At 45.8% G+C, this 20,197-nt stretch overlaps 1 protein-coding gene across 1 annotated transcript in view; it reads left to right on the top strand.

Annotated features, from left to right (window-relative positions):
* PSMG1 (proteasome assembly chaperone 1) overlaps positions 1-15,861 on the top strand; it is a 210,805-nt gene extending 194,944 nt beyond the window's left edge. The window contains exons 6-7 of the mRNA XM_069636068.1: positions 685-821; positions 15,699-15,861. Coding sequence (XP_069492169.1) covers positions 685-821; positions 15,699-15,773 — 212 coding nt within the window. The 3' untranslated portion in view covers positions 15,774-15,861. The remainder of the gene's footprint in view (positions 1-684; positions 822-15,698) is intronic.
* The last annotated feature ends 4,336 nt before the right edge of the window (positions 15,862-20,197 follow it).

Here is a 20,197-nt window from a genome sequence, read left to right on the forward strand (position 1 = left end):
GGCAGCTGCTTTTGCACATATTATTGTTATATCACCTTAATGTAACAATGTTGACAACAGATAATTTGTCACTGTTGAAGGGACTTGCTCCTAATTTCACGCAGATCCATTAGGGCGAAGTGGAAAAAAACTACCACCAAAAGTCCGACCCCCCGTTTATTTGCATATGTATATGGGGGGGGTAAAGTTAATAAAAAATGTATAGGTGTAAGGTGGGTGGGCTGTGGGGGGTCTCCCTCCACATATATATATGGAGAAAAATGAGGGGACTTTTGGTGGTCAGACTTTTCAACTCTGTAATTTCACGCAGATCCAGAATTACCAGCACAAATGCCAGAGAAAAGTGCTATGCCTGTGTATACAGTCAATACTAGTAATTTGTTTTTGTACAGGTGGCTAATGCCACCTCTTCTGAGGCAACAACCATGGACATAAATCTTATTGTAATCAAACTAGAGTGCAGTGTGTTATGAACGTGTAAATAGTGTTTTTGAAAAACTGTACTGTGGGTGCTTATGTAGAGTCCCTTGTAGTACTGATGTTTTAAGCCCAGACATGACTATCCTTGTAGTTAACTGATCAAGAGAGGGACTCCTCTCCCTATTTTCGGGATTAAGTGAGATATGGGGGAAAGTTGCTCACTGGTATAACATTATATATTTGTTCTTTGCATTCTGCCTTCAGTTCTCAGCTACTGCCAAGTATGGCAAATTCCTGCAGTGCTCTACCAGTGTTACACGGACGCCATCAAACTTGACTCCATTACAATTGAAGCTTTCCAGCCTGTGTTGTCCTCTCAAAACCTGTGTCGTTTCTCCAAGGTAAGACCTGTCAGAGGGGCGGTGGTGGGTAACTAGAGAAAGTGGATTTATTCAGTCCTGTTCTATTTTACTCGGGAGTGTAGAGGGGAATGGGGGCTGGGGGTCAAGTGGAGCAATGTGGAATTTTCATCATTTGCATTACTCAATACCGAAAGAGAGCTAAAAGCCTTTACAGCAGATACACCCTCTGTGATGAAGTTCACAAGTTGATCTGAATGAAACTGCTTATCATTGCATGGCTGAGGATCAATAACACTGTTGTAAGGGATCATTGCAATATGATCCTTTTTGAAACTCCATTTGCGCATAGATCTCCCTCATCCACTCCCAAGTCTGTTTGCCCCGCCCGCCTTCTGAGTGAACCCCTGCCTAGTCCCCACTTTGTGCTTCACCTATTCTGCCTTTCGCTTCCTGGATTGCTAAATCAACGTTTTGCACTGGTTACGCACTCTGCATTGATTTTGTAATCCAGGAACTACACCCAGTAACATGCCAAGTTGTTAAACAAATACTTCAGTGAAGTATTAGTTATGGGAAAGATTAGCACAGATAATAATCTGCACACTTATATAGTATATTTCACAAACAAATCTGTAGGTCTAATAAGAAATGTGATTACCCAACTCGATGTACTTGTTGAACTGACATTGTCGTCCGAGTGTAAACCTCTTCTAGAAATATGGACCACAGCAAAACTGGTGCAGAATGAATTTTCTTTATTTTCCGCACTGGTGTAACTATTGCATAATCTGACACCTAGAGTCCAAAAGCAGCCTTGTTGAGCAAAGTAAAAGGGAGGAGACGGGCTTGTGAATTACACCTGGAGAACAACAAATATGCTAAGGGTGTAAATGGCACTTTGGGGCGCATTATACCCTTGCCGCTAATATTGTTACCGGCACTCAGTCCGTTGGTATTACTGCCGGATTATGAGTGCCGGTAAGGGTTGTAAATCCCTATTCCATGGAGTCCTATTGGACTCCATGATGCATTTTGCTGGTATTGCTGGCACGGTAATATTGGTGATTTTTGCCGCTAAGGCTCCTGACTGGTAAATCAGGCACCTCACTGGCAAACTTGTTGGGCAGTGTGGAAATGTGCCGATATACGGTAATACCGGCACGTTAATCCCTCACGTGCCAACTCCTAATGCTGGCCATTGGCTCCTTTGATAGCAAGCTATGGAAACAAAGGTCTTCGAGGATAAAAGTCAGCTTCAAAATGTTTGGCTCCCGCGGCCGCATGGACCTTTTCAACATGTGTTCAAGTGACTGAAGCTACTACAGTTCTAAATCTTCACAAAGCTGAATGATGAGCAAAAGACTTAACTTCAGAGAAAAGGGACAACATCTCTGCCAGCATGTCAACCCCTTATATTTAAGACAAAGTTTGATCTAGAACTGCACCGTGCTCAGACCTCCTTTGCATGCTTCGTCAGTATGAAGATGAGCGTAATGATACATGACTTACGCATATATTAGAACCTTGTGTGCAATTATTCTGTTATACGTTGGAACAACCAATTATGTTGAATGTGTGTTTTATGTTTTTTACAGTTTTAATTTAAACCCAAAAAATACTGGGGGAGACTGCCTGCACCCCTTCTCACTTACACTCCACACCTTGCTTTCAATATAGCTAAATGCAACCCCCCATCTGCCAGTTTTTCAAACGGCGGTAGTAGCGAGGTGGGGTTGGACGATGCAGGAAGAAAAGACCACAATAATCGCAGAACAGCTTTGCAACTTTCAGTTTTCACATGTGGTTCTGTAGTTGCCGGGCCGCCATTAGCTCCGTACCCTCCAGCCTGTTGCTTGGAGAGTGGCCCGCTCTTTCTTCACGCCCAGAGGCTGACAGCCCCGCTGGCCATGTTGTCCATCTCAGTGGCAGTTATCAAACCCAATCTGGGGCACCGGATAACCCCCACCAGTGGCAAAGGGGGAAAAGGGGCAAGCAATGCCAGTACCCCACTGACCAGCACACCCTTCAAAACCACCCTCGCCCCCACTCGTACTGCTGCAGATGTTTTAGGCACCCGTGTGTATGAAAGCTACCAGGGATGTTAAATTGTGGCCAGAAACTACAGTTCACTACGTAGCTCGCACAATTGTAGGCACGTGGCTGCCGAGATCTCCCACAGCACATCTCCCCGCAGGCTGTAGCACTCATGTTGCAATGTCTGCTTCACTGTACACACTCCGTCATGGAGTGGTTCTGCAGCGCCAAAGCACTCTGGAAGCCCGTGATCATGCAGCTCCAGCCTCGGGCCTCCTACTCTAACGAGTCGCTCCCATCTGCTGAAGAGATGGCTGGAACCGGGACATTGAAACTTCTTCTTTTAGCTCTTGGGGGCTCTCAGCGCTCTCACAACCTTAATTCAGCACATTTCATGGGGGTATGCTTCTAGATAAATCTGTGTGCTGCGGTGCTCCTCTATTAAGCGACCGCCATGTTGGCAGCTCGACAGAGCCCCCTGTAATATTCTTTTAGCTCAGGACATGCACAGCCACTGCTTTCTTTGTGTTTCTGCACATTTTTCTTCTTGATGCATGCTTTTTTGCCTTGCTAAATAAAGTGAAAGAATGAATTATGAACGTTTGCTAGGTCTGAGTTAAAAAACGGTTGGGAATGTCTGAAACAAATATAGCAGCCTTGTTATGACATACATTTTTAGAATTGCTATCATAGCCATGGCCATCCATGAAATTGCTATAGCCCTCCATTCTCTGAGATCATGTTGAATTTGGGTATACAGTTGCAGAACCTTAGCTGGATACAGGTGAGCAATATCATTGCGGAAAGTTCCCATGTATTTGAGGGGCCCTCTGCCCCCATTACCCATCTGAAAGGGACCAATGCCTCCACTTTCCTACACTCTAGTTTTGGTAAATTCAAAATCATCAGTTCAGATTTGGCCGTGTTGACCTTGAATTCCGAGATGTTGGAAAATGCCTGAATCTCTTCCACCACTGCAAGAAGGGACACCGTCCAACACTGCAGCACATTGTCTACAAACAAGCATCGTTTTTGCTGCTCCTGACACCATCGTATCCTGTTTATCCTAACATAATCATCACAAAAAGAAGTGGGTAGAGTGGGCATCCCTACTTAGTAACCCTGTGCAATTAAAAGTGATCTGAGGGGGTGCCCTTGACCCCTACTCTAGCCTTGTATTACATCAGGTTTATAGACTTCATCCCTGAACCAAACCCATACTTCTGTAAGACCTTGCACAGACAATCCCCAGTCGAAGGCTTTCTCAGTATCTAATGCAGGAAGCATCTTTTAATCTTGTTGATTCTGAGCAGCACTCATCTGGCGTGGTCAGTGGCACCCCTGTTGGGTATAAAGCCTGATAGATAAGGCTGGATCAAGGCCTGAAGGAATGGCTTGATTCTGTGGGCCTTATATAAATGTGTGCATCCAAATGTATTAATTACATAGGCCTTTAGGAAGGACACAAGGGGAAGACCTTTAAACGACTTGGGTATGACCACTGTCTGTGATTCCATAACAAAGTGGGGAAGTGTCAGAAATGGCCCTTGTGGATAATGAGTCCCTCACTAAGTAACATGCGTGTCTCCAGATACAATCTCCCAGCCTTCTTTCCGTCTGCACATCATCATTGGGTCATGATCAAACAATACAGTTGTACCTGTCTGAGCGCTTACCATCTGTTTTGCTAAAGTAACAGAAAGAAAAATCATATTGGTGTGGAATTAAGAATGATGGACATGTGAGAAAAAGAAAAAAATCCATCTGTTCGGTTTTCTACCAACCCCAGGGTTTTTAAATGTTGACTTCACTTTGCATGACATTGCTACCATTAATCTGTATGTCCTCCTACCAATTCTGTCAATTTCGAAATGTATCACCATGCTAACCACTACATACCACTCCTCACCATATTGTTACACTACTCCACCATCCAATTGTGGACATACATCACAGATTTCTCTTTAACGTTAAAAGGGTAGTTTCATCTTAACATCATAGTTACCCCGCCTCATGGGATCTGCTGCAAGTATAGTACTCCTGAGGCCACATGTGTTGTGTAAGCCTCCTTGTATCCCCCAACAGTCGGTATGTCTCTTACATTAACACCACCTCTGAGTTTGTAAGACTGACCTCTCTAAACAGACGTGATCTCTTCTGGAGGGTGTTCAATCACCAGATATTTAGCGGCCAGATGCGAGTCGTGGTATTACATGTTTTTTCTTTTTCTTTTAGCCTCGAGGGGCAGAGAATACAACTGCTGTTGTCGCTTAGGTAGAGACGGTCAAACCACCAACTTGTTCTGCATCAACAAGGAATCTAATGACACTAACAAAACTGAGGGATCTATATAATAAACTGTATGTTTTAATGAATGTCAGTTGCCAGATTTCGATGAGTTTCCTTACATTCCTGTAGGAGGGTTCATTTCTGATACAATCAGGGATGGGTAGGGAATCATTAATTTGCCCAATGTGGAGTAACCATAGGGGTTTATGATTACTCGAATGCACTTATGGGATTGTTTATGTATGATGTTATCCTTGTGAATTGAAGCACTTTGATGCATTCATACACTTTTTTTGCTAGCCTGTCTGTGTTTGATGATTGTCTTGCATCTTTTGTTACACCGCTTATGTTGTGGTTTTGAATATCTATCTATTGAGATATGTGTTTATAATATGAATCAATACATCTAACTCTTCCTATTATTCCCCTGTGTCGTCCACATGTGATTACATAATTAATGGATAGCTATTTTTTAGCATCTGACATTCATTACAACATACAGTTTATTATATAGATCCTTCAACCCCTCAGTTATGTTAGTGTGATTTAATTCCTTCCCCGGTTTGAAGGATTTTTTGGGGAACTCCTTACCGTGGTTGGGTTCCAACAAGGCATCTGTATAACAAACTATCTTCCAAATACTTAAACGCCAGCCCCCGTTGAACCCTTCTCCCAATTTCTGCCAAGGTCTCCTCATCGTTTCCATTGTAACATTTGGCCAATATCACAAATAACCTCAGTGTGCATGATGACCTTCAAACTCCCACTCCTCCAAAATCCATCCCCTACTCATGCTTGCCATGATTCTCCTCTCCCAACCGGTCCCCACCAAGGCATTGCATGTCTTCCATCCTAAACCGTCTTGGAGTAATACAGCTTGTTTTATGGGGTTTCCCACCCTTCCATCAGGGCAGAGCCCGTGTTTCCTCGCCCCCCCCCCCCACACCTTTGCTTAGCTCCTGCACCATGGTCGCTGAGCCTGTTAATTGGTACCCCAATTAGGAAGTAAACCAGCCAGCCTTTCAGCTATTAAGCCATTTAATGACGGGCCTCCCAGAATAGTTTACCACATGTTTCGGACTACCGATGCATTCAGGGACAAATACGTCTTCTTTCCAGTCCCATTTATCAATGTTTTACCACTTTCACCTCCTTTCCTCTCCCCACCATTCGCTTGTGGTATTGTCAAAGGGAAACTTTCAGCAGTATATTTTTGTTTTTTAGCTGAAGGGCATCCGTCACTGCCATAAGATAACTGCCATGCAAGGGTGAATGGGACTATGTCGTTAAGACTTGCACAGAGCTATCCAGGAAGTCAGTCTCAGAATCTTCTTTTGTCACAAAGCTGTGCATTTCTGCCACTATACCCTTGGATGGGGCCAATACTGTCTTTCCTTCTAGGACCAACCCCATGTGCTCTGCTCTGTCAGTATCGTAGGTTGTTCAAGCGAGAGACCCCAAGACTTGCGCAAAGTGAGATGAAGGCAAGTAATGAAAGCTGATCCCTCTGAGCCAGCCTTTATGATTCTCACCATCATAGTCTCCCTCTGAGGTCCGTTCTCCATGACATCACATTTGTATCCCGAGTATCTCCACAGAATTCTTTAGGGGTTTCACATCTGTGTTGGTCTTAAACCATTTCGTCATGTATTATTTATAGGTTTGCTTCACACTCATTGACTCTGCTTCCAAGCAGCTCCATATGCTTGGCGTTCTTTGTAATCAAATTGGTTATGCCAGTTTTTGGGCTCCCAATTTCCACATTGACTCCTTGAGAAAAGACTTCCTATCATCCTTCAGCCCTGTGAGGGACACATCCAGTTGCTTTGGGTTAGGGCCTCGGCTCTGGGCTCCAACATGGTCTGATCTCCTCCACACACTGTCCATGTCGGGGTCACCCCAAAGGCACTTTGCTGTATTGGTGATGCCACTCCTTTTGTGACTTGCTTAGCCCACAGCAGGGTCTTGCTGTTAATGCCTCTCGCTCCCTGTTCCTCGTGCCAGACATCTGCTTCACATACGAAATTAAAGAAGTGTTGGGATCTGGGGGGGAATCACTGCCTCACCGGGCCTCCCTGTAGGGCACATGATCCACCACTAACGTAGGATACTGCATCAAGCAGCTCCAGGAGGACCCTAGGTCACAAGAAATGGGTCTGACAGAAGCCCCTCACTCTGCAATATCGATGGTCAAGCCATCAAATCCTTATATTCAGGAGTTGTATCTCTCCCATAAGCCTCCTCCCCTCTTCCCATTCTTGGGGCCCACCTAAGACTTGTGTCTGACGGAGCAAACGCTCACCTCTTTTTCCGATAGTCGCCAAGCTTCGCCATGCGCCCACCTCATCTCGTATTGAAATGTAAATTCCACTCTATTTGGCCTTCCTCCACAGTGGCTACTGGGGAATTGTTGCTTGCCCCAATGTTCGCATACTTCTTCTGTTGTCAGCAACGTGGGGGTCTGCCAATTCTCATGCATGGGCTATCCCTTTGCTTTCCCAGTGCAAGCCAAGAGTCACGCTGTCTTTCTCTGGGGCTGACTCCTCAGTCGCCTTTCCAGTTAATGTCTAGTCGCCTTTGCCATATTGGGACCCGACTCGTCTCGTGGGCGATCCTTTGCCTCATTGCTGACTTTGCCAGTCTGGGGGATCACCCACCAAAGCATCTCGCAGACACAGGGAGTCGGCAGGCTGGGCTTCGGATAGAAACTCTGAGATTCCACATCTCACTCTACTGCCATCATGAACACTCCCCCAAAATTCCTTATTTAATGATGGCTTTTGACTTTAAGTATCCTAGTTCATTTTTGTTTGTAATTAATTGGAGCAATATTAAACATCGCAGATGAGGACTGTGACTACTTGTGTCTTTGCCAACTCTTACTATTGCAATTTAGTTTTTATTTGAACAATAATTTCCCAGTAATCTGCCGAAGAGTTTAACTGGGCTATATATATATAGGAGGCTATATATATATAAATATATTTCTGATGTTTGTTAATCTGCTTAGAATCACATGCTGTGCATAGGTCCGACATCCAGTGGTCACTGCAGAGTATTGCATTTTGTTTTTCGTAGTCGAAAAGGGGACGTCGACAAGGCGTGTCTGTAACACTATCCCTATAGTGATGTGCGTTGTACCCACAATCCCTCACGCGTCGAGGTCCCTCAGATTGTTTTTTTCTGCCCAGCTACTGGTCGCCTTTATGCGGAGCTCCTCGAGAGACATTGCCAAATAGTTTTTTCGACCTTTGGTCGTTTGTTATTAATATCAATAACTTAGATCCCTCCCTCAACGCAGAGCCGTTTCTCCACCGAGCAAGATCTTTGATGGAAGGACGAGCGGAGGAGATCCTTCAGCGCTGCCGAACACGTGGGCTGGCCTCGCCGGCCATACACAATAGGGAGAGTGGAGTTTTGTGGTCTTTCTTTCTTTTCTTTAAGAATGCCTTTCTCTTTCCCCTCCCTCTCTTTCGAGGTCGTAGTCACACTTATTACCCTCAGCTATGGGGAGGACGCCATTTAGATTTTGCCCGCTTTGCAAGGGTAAATATACCTGGAAGGATAAGCACAAACGGTGCAACCGTTGCTTACCCCTTGATCACCAGGAGGACGGCTGTGCGGCCTGTAAATTACTAAAGCCCAAAACTCTAAAAGACCGCAGGGTCAAAAGGTGGGCAGCAGTGACTACACGGCCCTCGTAACAGAGGCTGTAGACCTCTCAAAGGAGCATTCACGCTCCTCGTCGTCCGTCCCCGGCAAGCCCGGCTCACGCCCAGTTTATGGGGATGAACACCCCGGCGACAAGGACGCACACAAAAAAACACCAAAGCACATACCCCCAGGCACACATTCGTCGAAGACGAAGGCAGCCAGAGCGCCAACGGGGACGCCGGGCCCACCGACGTCTTCCACCGTCCGTAAGGGTCATCAGCCCTCCCCGCCACCGCTCCCGCGACAGGCGACTGGGCACTCTAAAAATAAGGGCGCTAACACCAAAATTTCCAGCGACGCGCAACGCAAGAGCGCTCACGTTGCCACCAAGGACTCGACGGGCAAGGACTCGACGACCAATGACTCGACGTTTCATAGCGCGACGGCGACCGATCCCTCGGAAGAGAGTATGATCGCCGAAAGCCTTGTGCGCATAGCATCTAAGGACGGCCAAAGACGTACGGCGAGTGCAACGACGAAAACCGCGCACAAGGCCAAAGATACGCCGAAGGCGCCGGAAAACAGATCAGGCCTGTTCCCAACGCCGACAGAAGGCCCTAGCCAGCAAGAAGGATACTCAGAAGGCGAAGGCTCTCTTTCTTCAACGTTATGGGACAGAACCAGACTATTACAGGAGGAAGAAACCCCCTTTTCTTTCCCAGACCGTCCTGGCCGTCCTCAGTGGACCTTTGAAAGGTTCCAGACCTGTATGGACAAACTAGATAGGTTCATGTCCATCCCAGAAGACGGGGCACCCAAGAGACCAAGGGAGGCACCCCTGGAGAGTCCAAGGGCTAAATACCAGAAGTTTTATAACCCCATACAGGAGGACATAGACTCTTACAATACCACTGGGGAAGACACCTTCTTCCAAGAGGAAGATGAGTTCACCTATGTTGAGGACCAACAAGAAGAGGAAGGTTTTCATGAGGAAACTAACCCATGTGAGGAAGGATTCCAGGAAGACACAGGTGAGGGCGACCCAAATCCCTGGCAGTCACCGGCTAGGTCGACTGACACAGGCAGTAGCAGTATAGTCATCAGGTCTACTGAAGCTACACCAGTCAGGAACCCTTCGCCTGTCGATGATCAACCCACCATCAATGCACTTCCGAAGAAGGCAGCAGCACATTTCGAGATCGAAACTGGGGAGGTCACCCCAGACACCGATTCTGTGGAGAGGATTATCAAAGAAAAACCCCCCACTAGCCAGGTTATACCCATCCTCGCCTCAGTTAAGAGACGTATTACACCTTCTCTTTCCACTCCGGCATTGGTGAGAGGGGTCAATCCAAGGATTGAGAAACTGTTCTCTCCCTCTCAATCAGATCCATTATATATTAAGGGTCACTCAATCCCGGACTCTCTGGTTGTGACCAACACCAGGAAAAGGGCAGGAGTCCCACTATCTACTAGCGAGGCACCCCCAGACAAAGAGGGGAAGAAGCTGTATGCCCTAGCCAAGAGAATCACCACCTCTGCAGCATTCTCTACCAGAATCGGCAATAATAATACCCTATTGGCAAGCTACGCCGATGCTCAATGGGCTAAGCTCAGACAGGACATCGAAGAAGCTCCCGAACCCCTAAGGACTCGTTTACTGACTACAGTTAACGAGGGCTCTCTGGTCAATCAAAGCATCGTCAAGAATACCCTCGATGCAGCAGAGACGGCTGGCCGCACTTTGGTACAAGGAATTTTACTGAAGCGTCACGTCTGGCTTCGCAATTCCGGATTTAAGGCGGAAACACAAGCGTCCCTTATTAATAAACCCATAGAGGAGTCCAACCTCTTTGGGAGAGCAGTGGATGACGCGCTGGAGAACACGAAGAAAGAATTTGATACAATAAAGACCTTAGACCAAATTTCAAAACCCCCTAATAGGTGGGGATTTGGTAATAAGCGCTTTTTTTCGTGGACAACGCCAGCAACAAAACCAACAACAACAGTACTCTGCCAGCAACTACCAAAGTAATAGCGGCCAGTACAATCAGAGGGGTCAAAGTCGTGGCAAGGGAAGAGGCCGGGGTTCCACCCCCAGAGGCTCCCAAGCCAACAACACCACCAAGTGACGCGAAGATTCGCGTCCCCTCCCATGCAACGCCAGTCGGGGGCCGGTTAACATCCTTTCTTCCAGCATGGGAGGGAATAACATCGGACCGCTGGGTACTTTCCACCATAGCCCGCGGCTACTGTATAGAGTTCAACAGTTCCCCAACATACAGACCCCCGAGGGGACGCCGCATGACACCAGAACACCTCGCCATCCTTCTCCAAGAAGTGGACCAACTACTGGAAAAAGGAGCCATAGAGGTCGTGCCTCTATCTCAGGTAATGGAAGGTATTTAGTCAGTGTACTTCCTTGTACCCAAAAAGGATGTAACCATGCGCCCTGTATTAGATCTGCTCCCAGCGAACAAGTTTGTCAAACCCCAAAGTTTCGTATGGTGACCTTACAGGAAGTGAACCCACTGCTATCACAGGGAGATTACATGACAACACTGGACATGGAAGATGCATACTTTCATATTTTAATGTTGCCAGCGCACAGAAAATACCTCAGGTTCATGATAGAGGGCAAACACTACCAGTTCAGAGTGCTACCCTTCGGCATAGCATCTGCACCAAGGGTATTCATGAAAGTACTGGCAGTGGCAGCGGCCCACCTGCGCAGGTTATCCATCCCAGTATACCCTTACCTCGACGACTGGCTCATAACAAGGGATTCTTACGAGACATGCTTCTCAAACACCCAAAAGACTGTAGACCTTTTGTTCCAACTGGGCTTCTCCATCAACGAGAAGAAGTCCAGCTTAGACCCCAGCCAAGTCAAACAATTCCTAGGGGCTCTAATTCGAACAAAGGACGGCCTCGTCTTCCCCTCCAACGAGAGGGTCCAAAACATGCTGTTTCAGATCCCCCAATATGTGGCAGGTCGAGAGGTGACGGTGCGCAAAGCGATGCGATGGCTAGGAATGATGGTGTTGTGTATTTATTTGGTACCTCACGCGCGCCTGCGCATGCGCCCAATGCAAGAGTGGCTCAACAGACAGTGGTGTCAGGCCAGCGGACAATGGGACGATCTAGTGGTGGTCTCGCAAGCCTTGGTTCTCTCGCTACGGTGGTGGACAAAGGAAAACCTGATAATAGGGAAACCCTTTGCCACACCCGTGGTGGAGGCCACTCTAACCACGGACGCATCCCTCACAGGATGTGGGGCTCACCTATCCCATCAGACTGCTCACAGAGTGTGGACTCCGAATGTAGCATCCAAGCACATAAACCTACTGGAGCTACTGGCGGTGTTCAAAGCACTAAAAGCCTTCCAGGAACACCTACAAGGGAAGACAGTGATGGTCCTTACAGACAGCACCAAAGCCATGTACTACATCAACAAGCAGGGGGGCACCCACTCTCCCGGACTGTCCAAGCTGTCCCAGAATATATGGAAGTGGGCTCTCAAACACAGCATGTTCCTACTGTCACAACACGTACCAGGTGATCTCAATCTGCTAGCAGACGAACTCAGCAGAGACTTCCCCCTGCCCGAAGAGTACGAATGGCAATTGCACGAAGACATCGTCTTAGACGTCTTCACGCAATGGGGATTCCCGGAAATAGACCTGTTCGCGACTCTGGAGAACTCACAATGCCAACGTTACGCCTCCAGGTACCCCCAGAACCAGTTCTAGGGGAACGGTCTGTCGATTCAATGGTCAGGGAAATTTGTTTACGCCTTTCCCCCGACTCCCCTTCTCAACAAAGTGGTGCACAAGATGCACCAGGAGCAGGTTGCCATGATACTAGTGGCCCCAATGTGGGCCCGGCAGCCATGGTTCGCTCACTTGATGGAGATGTCCCTATCTCCCCCAGTGAAACTTCCCTGCCCGTACAACATGCTGTCACAGGTCAAGGGCAGGACACTGCATCCATGCCCTCAGACCATGAATTTAGCAGCCTGGCTCCTGAGATCATAGAATTTGGACATCTACAACTCCTGCAGAGATGTATGGACATCCTCAGGGAAGCCAGAAAACCTAATACTCGCCACTGCTATTCTAGCAAGTGGAAAAGATTTGTCATCTGGTGTAGAGGTAAGAGCATCAACCCGGTTGACTGCTCTCCCACTAACATTGTTCTGTACTTGACCCATTTACTGGATTCAGGTCTAGTGTTCAATTCCATTAAAGTCCACCTAGCCGCACTTTCTGCATACACCACTTCCCAACTTAAAGTGTTGTGGTGGAAGATACCAGTTATCAAGGCCTTCATGAAGGGGGTAAAGAGAATACACTCTCCGATAGCTAACCCAGCTCCCGGATGGGACTTAAATGTGGTACTTTCTAGACTCATGGGCCCTCCTTTTGAACCCATGCACAAGGCAACTCTTAAAGATCTCACTCTTAAGACTGCTTTCCTAATAGCGATCACCTCCATTAGCAGAGTAAGTGAACTACAGGCTCTTTCTGTTCTAGACCCCTTCGTAACAGTTCACAAGGATAAGGTGGTTCTACCCGCACACCCAAGGTTTGCACCAAAATTCATCTCGAAATTCCATGTAAACCAGTCAATAGAACTACCAACGTTCTTTCAAAACCCTTCCAGCTTGGGAGAAAAAAGTTTGCGTACACTAGATGTACGCAGAGCTGTCATGTTCTACATGGAAAGAACCAGACCACTGAGAAAGACTAATCAATCAGTTCTTTGTCTCGGTGGCAGCAGGAAGAGAAGGAGATGCAGTTTCAAAGTCCACTATATCTAGATGGATTGTTCAATGCATCACTCTCTGTTACACTCTTGCTAAGAGAGAACTACCCTTCAAGCCAAGAGCACATTCCACTCGAGGCACTGGGGCTTCCATAGCGTTCATTGCAAATGTTCCCCTTGAGTCCATCTGCAAAGCGGCTACCTGGAGTTCTGTGCACACCTTTACAAAACACTACTGTCTAGATGCACACTCTAGATCTGACTCCCAGGTGGGACAGGCAGTATTAAGACATCTTTTCTCTACTGTTCCTTCTCATAACCCACTGCCAACTCCGGGTACTGCTTGCTAGTCTATGCACAGCATGTGATTCTAAGCAGATTAACAAACATCAGAAGACAATGCATTACTTACCGTAAAAGCATTTCTGATGGTTGTATCTGCTTAGATTCACATGCGCCCACCCTTCCTCCCCGCTCGGATGGAAGGAACATAGACACCTTTCTACATCTCTCTCTCTTTTCTGTACTCAATCACGTATAGAAGGCTCCCTCAGGGCAGAAAAAATACAAACAGAGGGACCTCGACGTGTGAGGGATTGTGGGTACAACGCACGTCACTATAGGGATAGTGTTACAGACACGCCTTGTCAACGTCCCCTTTTCGACTACGAAAAACAAAATGCAATACTCCGCAGTGACCACTGGATGTCGGACCTATGCACAGCATGTGAATCTAAGCAGATACAACCATCAGAAATGCTTTTACGGTAAGTAATGCATTGTCATACATAGGAGGATATAGGAGTTCTACATTTATCACTGCTTTCTCAATTCTGTCCTACGGTAAGCAGACTTTGTATGGTTACTATTTATACCTCCACCACATTAGCTATTTTCTTTGTCCCTAGTGCTTATTGGCATGAGTTCAAGGGAGAAGCAGATGCAAGTGAGGGAGAAAGGAAGCTTCCATCTCCGCGAGTCCAAAGATTATGAAGGCAGGTGAACCAGGTGGGAATCTGGGGCTGAATATAGAAAGCTTGGAATGGAAGACCATTCGTGTGGATGGGGAGTAGTAGATACATGGTACTTGACGAGAATTGAGCAGAGTGGAGGTCAGGAAGTGGTTGGAGACGAATTGTCAGGAGGCTCTGGGGTCTCTGGACAGATGTCTTTTTTAGGATTAAAAAGTTGTTACACATTCTAAGCTGTTCTACTGAGACCATGCCTGCAGTGTCCACATCAGTTCTTGGCTTTCTTAATTTTGTGCTAGGCACCCAGGGCTTGGATTAGGGTGTCGGTAAATGTGCGCAAATGGCTTTTTTCGAAATTGCTTACCCCTAGCACATTGTATTTAACATATTTACACTTTGAAGTAACTGTGTGCGTCAACTTCTGCCAAAGCATTGTGGGATGAGATTTCCCTAATGGGAAACTTCCTTCTGAACCACATAGGATCCTTTACTTAGCTTACTCGCAAAACGAATTCATTTTCAGTCTTACGCAGGTGGTGCTTTTTAACCGCATTTTAAATGAGTTGATAACATAAACTGCTTTGACGAAGCAATGTGCTGTTTAACGCCTCGAGACTCCATACTGGTAATAGTGTTCTTGCATCCAAATATGAAACTGCAAGCCTCCCATGTGCATAGACTCTTGACAACTTTGGGAAAGATTGGGAACAGATTTAGATCTCCAGAAATGCTAGCCACATTGGGTCAGAGGGCCAACGTTGAGATTATAGGCCTCATTACGAGTAACCCAGTCTGGAAAAAATGCCGGTAATTCTGTACCAGCATTTTTTCTGGACCGGGTTACTCTGTGTGTTTAGGCCCCTAAAATCACTGACACACCGGCACCTTTGGCAATGGTGCCGGTGCTTCAGCGTTTCCATTCCCATGGAGTCCTATTGGACTCCATGGGAATGGGAACTTACTGTTCTGCCGCTGCCCTTAATTTCCTGGTATTACTGGGATATCAGGCGGCGGAAACGGTAAACCGAGATGCGGTCCTACCGACAATCCCATAATGAGGCTCTATGACTTTAAAGAGCTCTTTTTCAATCTATGCTGATGTTTTTTGTTTCATGGTATTTACCAATGTCTGCCAACAAAATCAGACGTTAAAATGAGTCTAAAGTAATTTATTTTAAGTGCTGTCTTTTTGTTTCTGCAGGATACTTCGAATAGCGTGGAGATGCTGAAGAAAATCGCGACATGCGAGGAGATTCAAAGCAACCTGTACATTTAAAGCTGAAATGCTGCTCTCCATTCCCGCTTCCCTCAATGTTCGTTTTGTGCCCCCCTCTTATTGTGGAATAAAATAAACTTTGAAAGTAGAGTTTTATTTTTTACTGACATGACGACAACAAATGCATTACCAGTTCTAGTGGGCCCATGTTTATTTTAACTGGTCACAAAAGTTCTTTCACCCAATATTGGGAAAAAACCTTTTTTAAACGTAAAGGGTGGGGCAGGGGGGAGGGGTTTAATTGTGCTTATTTAAACTTCTTTTTTTTTAGTCATCGTCGGTCAAGACTGATTTTTTGGGAAAGCTAGTTGTATTGGGTGATGAATATTTCAAAGTTAATCGGCAATCCGACGTGTTTCTGATAATAATAGCTTTTTAATTGGCAAAGTGTAAAACTCATGCAATTTTACAACCACACTGACCGCAGCACTAATCTCTTTGTGTTATTCCTTTCAGCATGTCTATACTTGACACCATAGGCTTGAGAACACAGTTGTAATTGGGGGTGGGAGTACATGCATTACACTGTTATCTTAATTACTCGTAAAGTTGCTGCTGTACACACTGAAATATGACTTATCATATGCTGGTTGAAGAGTTAATGTTTCGTTACTTTGCATTCTTATGGGATAAATTCACATTCCTGCACTTGGCATGTGTTAAATTTGAATGTACTTTATACGTTTCACTGAAACAATTTTGACTACAAATGTCCTTCTTGAACCGTTTGCACAAAGAAAATCTAAGCTAATTCCAAGACCACAAAATAGGTATGTAGGTAAAACTCCACACTGTGTACATGTGTGCCAATTCTGTATTTGATATATAGGTAAAGATGCATTCATTCTAACCAGTGCAAGGCAAACAGGATTTCATAGCGCCCCTCCCCACCGGATGTTAACTTAAGTGAGCAGGCAAAGCAGCGCCTGCTCATCACTTACTATTACAGGTCAGCAGGTTGTTTGGTTCCAGGGGACGATCATTAGTTTTCACTTGTCATATGTTTTTTTTTTTTCTTTCTTTTTTTAGAAAAGGGGGAATTAATGGTTTGTCGTACAGCTGCATTAGACTTGGACCTCTGATTCAAACACATTTTTTGTTTGCAAATACGCACACAGAAGCACCTTACCGCGCATGCACTGTCTCTCTCTAGCTGTCCAGTGGTGGGCGCAGTGAAGGTGGGATGTATGAATGTTTTAGGTTTTTGAGGGAGCAAATGAGGCTAGAGGGTGGTTTACACAGCTCTTGATACTGGGAATTGTGCAGTTTTTCTGGTGCTCATTTCATTGACTGACCGAAAGGTGGTGTTTAAACCGCTGACCTTCAGATTACTCGCACATCTCTGTAGCTAGTACAAGAACCCTCTTGGCTTTTGTGCCATATTAATGTTAGTAATAATAATGTATTTTTTTATATAGTGCTACACATCTATAGATCTCAGAGCACTGAAATAACAGAAGACATTACTATCCACAGTGTTGTACTCAATTTATTGATCTCAGAATGATAAAAGGCTGAGTTGACCCCGCCGGGATTTGAACATGCCACAGCAGGCTGCGCGCAGGTATCAGGGGCGAGTGCTTAGCTCACTGTTCTATTTGACTGGCTGATGTAGATGTATGTTTAGAAATGGGCGGAATGAAAATTGACCAAAATTGTTCATTCTTAAGTGCCTGAGTGGGCTGATGAGTAGAGTATGTACTGCTAACTAAATCGCTTGAACATGCTTGCAAAAGCAAGCCAGGCTTGATTGGCAACCAATGTTAAAGGATTAAAAGGCTGGGAAATAAGATTACTGGGAACCTGTATGAATGAGTGATCCCAAAGATGAACAAAATCTGTCCTCCAGTAGATGGCTCATGCCAAACTTGTTGAAGTCCCGATAATGAGAGGGCAGTCGCTGGAAATCTACGACTGCAGCGTCCTGTTGGTGTTGGTGTCTGTATTTGCACTTAGAGTGATGTCACTTTGGGAATCCTGGTATTTTAAGAACAGTAGCCCTACGAAAAAATGGATAGTCCATGAAAAGGAATGCTGTTCCTGGGCTTAAAGTTATGTTTGTCCCTAGGGCTGTACTCTAGGTGATCCTCCTTGTACCCATAAGGCTAGTCCCTCTTCATGAGGTCCTGCTGCATTAAACCACCCCTAGGGGGCTATTGAGTTGCAGCTGCACCTCCCTAGCCTCATGGAAAAGGGCTCCCCCCTGGGTAGTAGTGACGATAGCTGGTGAATTACAGAAAAACAGTACTTAGAGTGTAATATTAGCAAATAGTGTCTCATATTCCAGAACAGCAAAAGACAGCGAGCGAAAAAGACTCCAGGCACCCCTCTAGATAAACATTGAGAAGGGCATCCTGTGACACCGCGTGCGGGCGGTGCCACGGTCAGCAACCTTTCACTGTACAACAAATAAATAAACAAACAAACTGCATCTAATCCCAGCACCATCTTTTTAAGAATCAGAATAGAGTAGACCTGTGACGTTAGTAGTGTTGGTAGGTAAAAAATAATGAAGTAATAAAAACCTGTGCATGTCTCTTAAGACTAAAAATACACGTAAAGTGACTGATAACTCAAAGGACATCCCAAGAGAAAAGGAGATATAACAAAAATAACCTAAAGAAAATGAAAAAATAAAGGATCAAAATATCCCAAACCTAGTAACAATGTTAACTACATGTTTAGTAAATGTATCTCACCTATATGAGGTAAAATATAGTGATTCAAGGGCCCTGGACACCCGAGTACCTGTGTTCTTAAAAAGTACTGCTAATTGGACACAATTCTAAACATAGCCCGTAATGTGCAATACATTTTGCTAAATATCTTGGTTATCTTAATACTATATGCAGCAATGTTAGAAGTCTGGAGTGTGAAGGGCTGGGGAACCGCTGGAGGCTAAAGGAGGGGGTCGGGAACAGGGTATCCCAGACTGTACTCCCTGAGGGAGGCTAAGAGGTCGAGACACTGGTATGCACCTACCTATGAAATCTGCAGCAAAGTTAGTACACTGAGGCGCTAACAGCGCTATTGGGTGGACCCAATCTGCCTTCACCGTCTTAGTGATTCAGCGGACGATAACCCCTGGAATACTCTGAACGGGTGGGCGGCCATAGGGTGTCAGTCGAGTAAGTAGGATGGAGAATTTCTAAATGCGGGGTGAAGTGTCTGGGCTGTGAGATTGCCTCTCAGTGTAGTGGCAGGGGCCTCATGGTTTGAAGTCAATAGGGGACTCTGATACATGTTATAGGGTGTTCCGAAACGCGAGGCGGTAAGTGAACAGACGGCGGCTGAAGTTGAGGAGAAAAGCAGCGCATTGGTGAAAGGACAGTAGGATCAAGTCTGCTTCACGGTTTAATGTGTTGCATGACTGCATGGGGCCACCCAGGCTGGCGGAGTGTATGACATTGAGATTTGAAGTGTTAAAAGCGCTGCCGGGGGGGGGGGGGAGCTCTGTTTCTGAAATTGAGAGATCTCCACGATGGTTCCGGGGATGGTAAGAAAAAATAGCAACAGCAGGATAGGGACTTTTTTGCTCAACACAGCACGATGAGCAAGCTGTCTAATATATATCAATCCTCTAGAGCCTCATCCTCAACCCACGAAAACCTTATTTCGGTGCAGGGCCATATTGATAAAACTGTCAGGACTGGAGGGGAAATATGACAGTTTGAGTGAGAAGGCGGCCCAGCTGGAAAGTAGAATCTCAACTCTTGAACAAAAAACCTCAGAAATCGAAAGTCTGTTCTTCCAGACGGTCCCAGCCATGAACCAGATCGTTAAGGAGTTGGAGGTGGTACAGCGGTGTAGCAAGTAACTGACCTAAAACGTGGACTACCTGGAGAATGTTGTTCTTTGGAAGCAAATTAGATTATTGGGCCTCCCCATAGGGGCAGAAGGAGACAATCCAGTAGCATTTGCAGTGACCTGGCTCCTGGAGGAGCTAGGATTAGACACTGAGGAAGATCCTATATTTATTGAAACATTTTATAGAATCAAACAGCGAGACAAGGTCAAAATGAAGGATTCAGAGATTGGTCCAACACACTCTAAAACTCTCTGATACTAGGGACAAGGAACACATTCTGAAAGCAGCGAATGAAAGAGGTAGGAATTTCTACAAAAAGATTCCCCTTTTCCCGGACCTGCCCCCCGAGACTGAAAATAGAAGGAAAACATTGAATACCCTGAAAAAGAGTTTTCTTGCCGAAGGGGTGAAGGCGGGAATTGTTCATCCTGCCCAACTCCTGGTCACATGGAAGGGAAAGGAGTACATTTTCTGTTACGCAGAGAAGGCAGAAGAACTCCTCAAAGTTATTCCGGATTTGTCAGAAAAGGAAGGTTGAACCTGATGTATGGTCTGTCTTGGCTGCCTATTAATAATGAAGTGTGTATCTAGTTATCGATCTGTATCCTTTGTGCAT

This window comes from Ambystoma mexicanum, chromosome 7p, assembly GCF_040938575.1.
Source record: "Ambystoma mexicanum isolate Mex_15411 chromosome 7p, UKY_AmexF1_1, whole genome shotgun sequence".
Lineage (NCBI taxonomy): Eukaryota > Metazoa > Chordata > Amphibia > Caudata > Ambystomatidae > Ambystoma > Ambystoma mexicanum.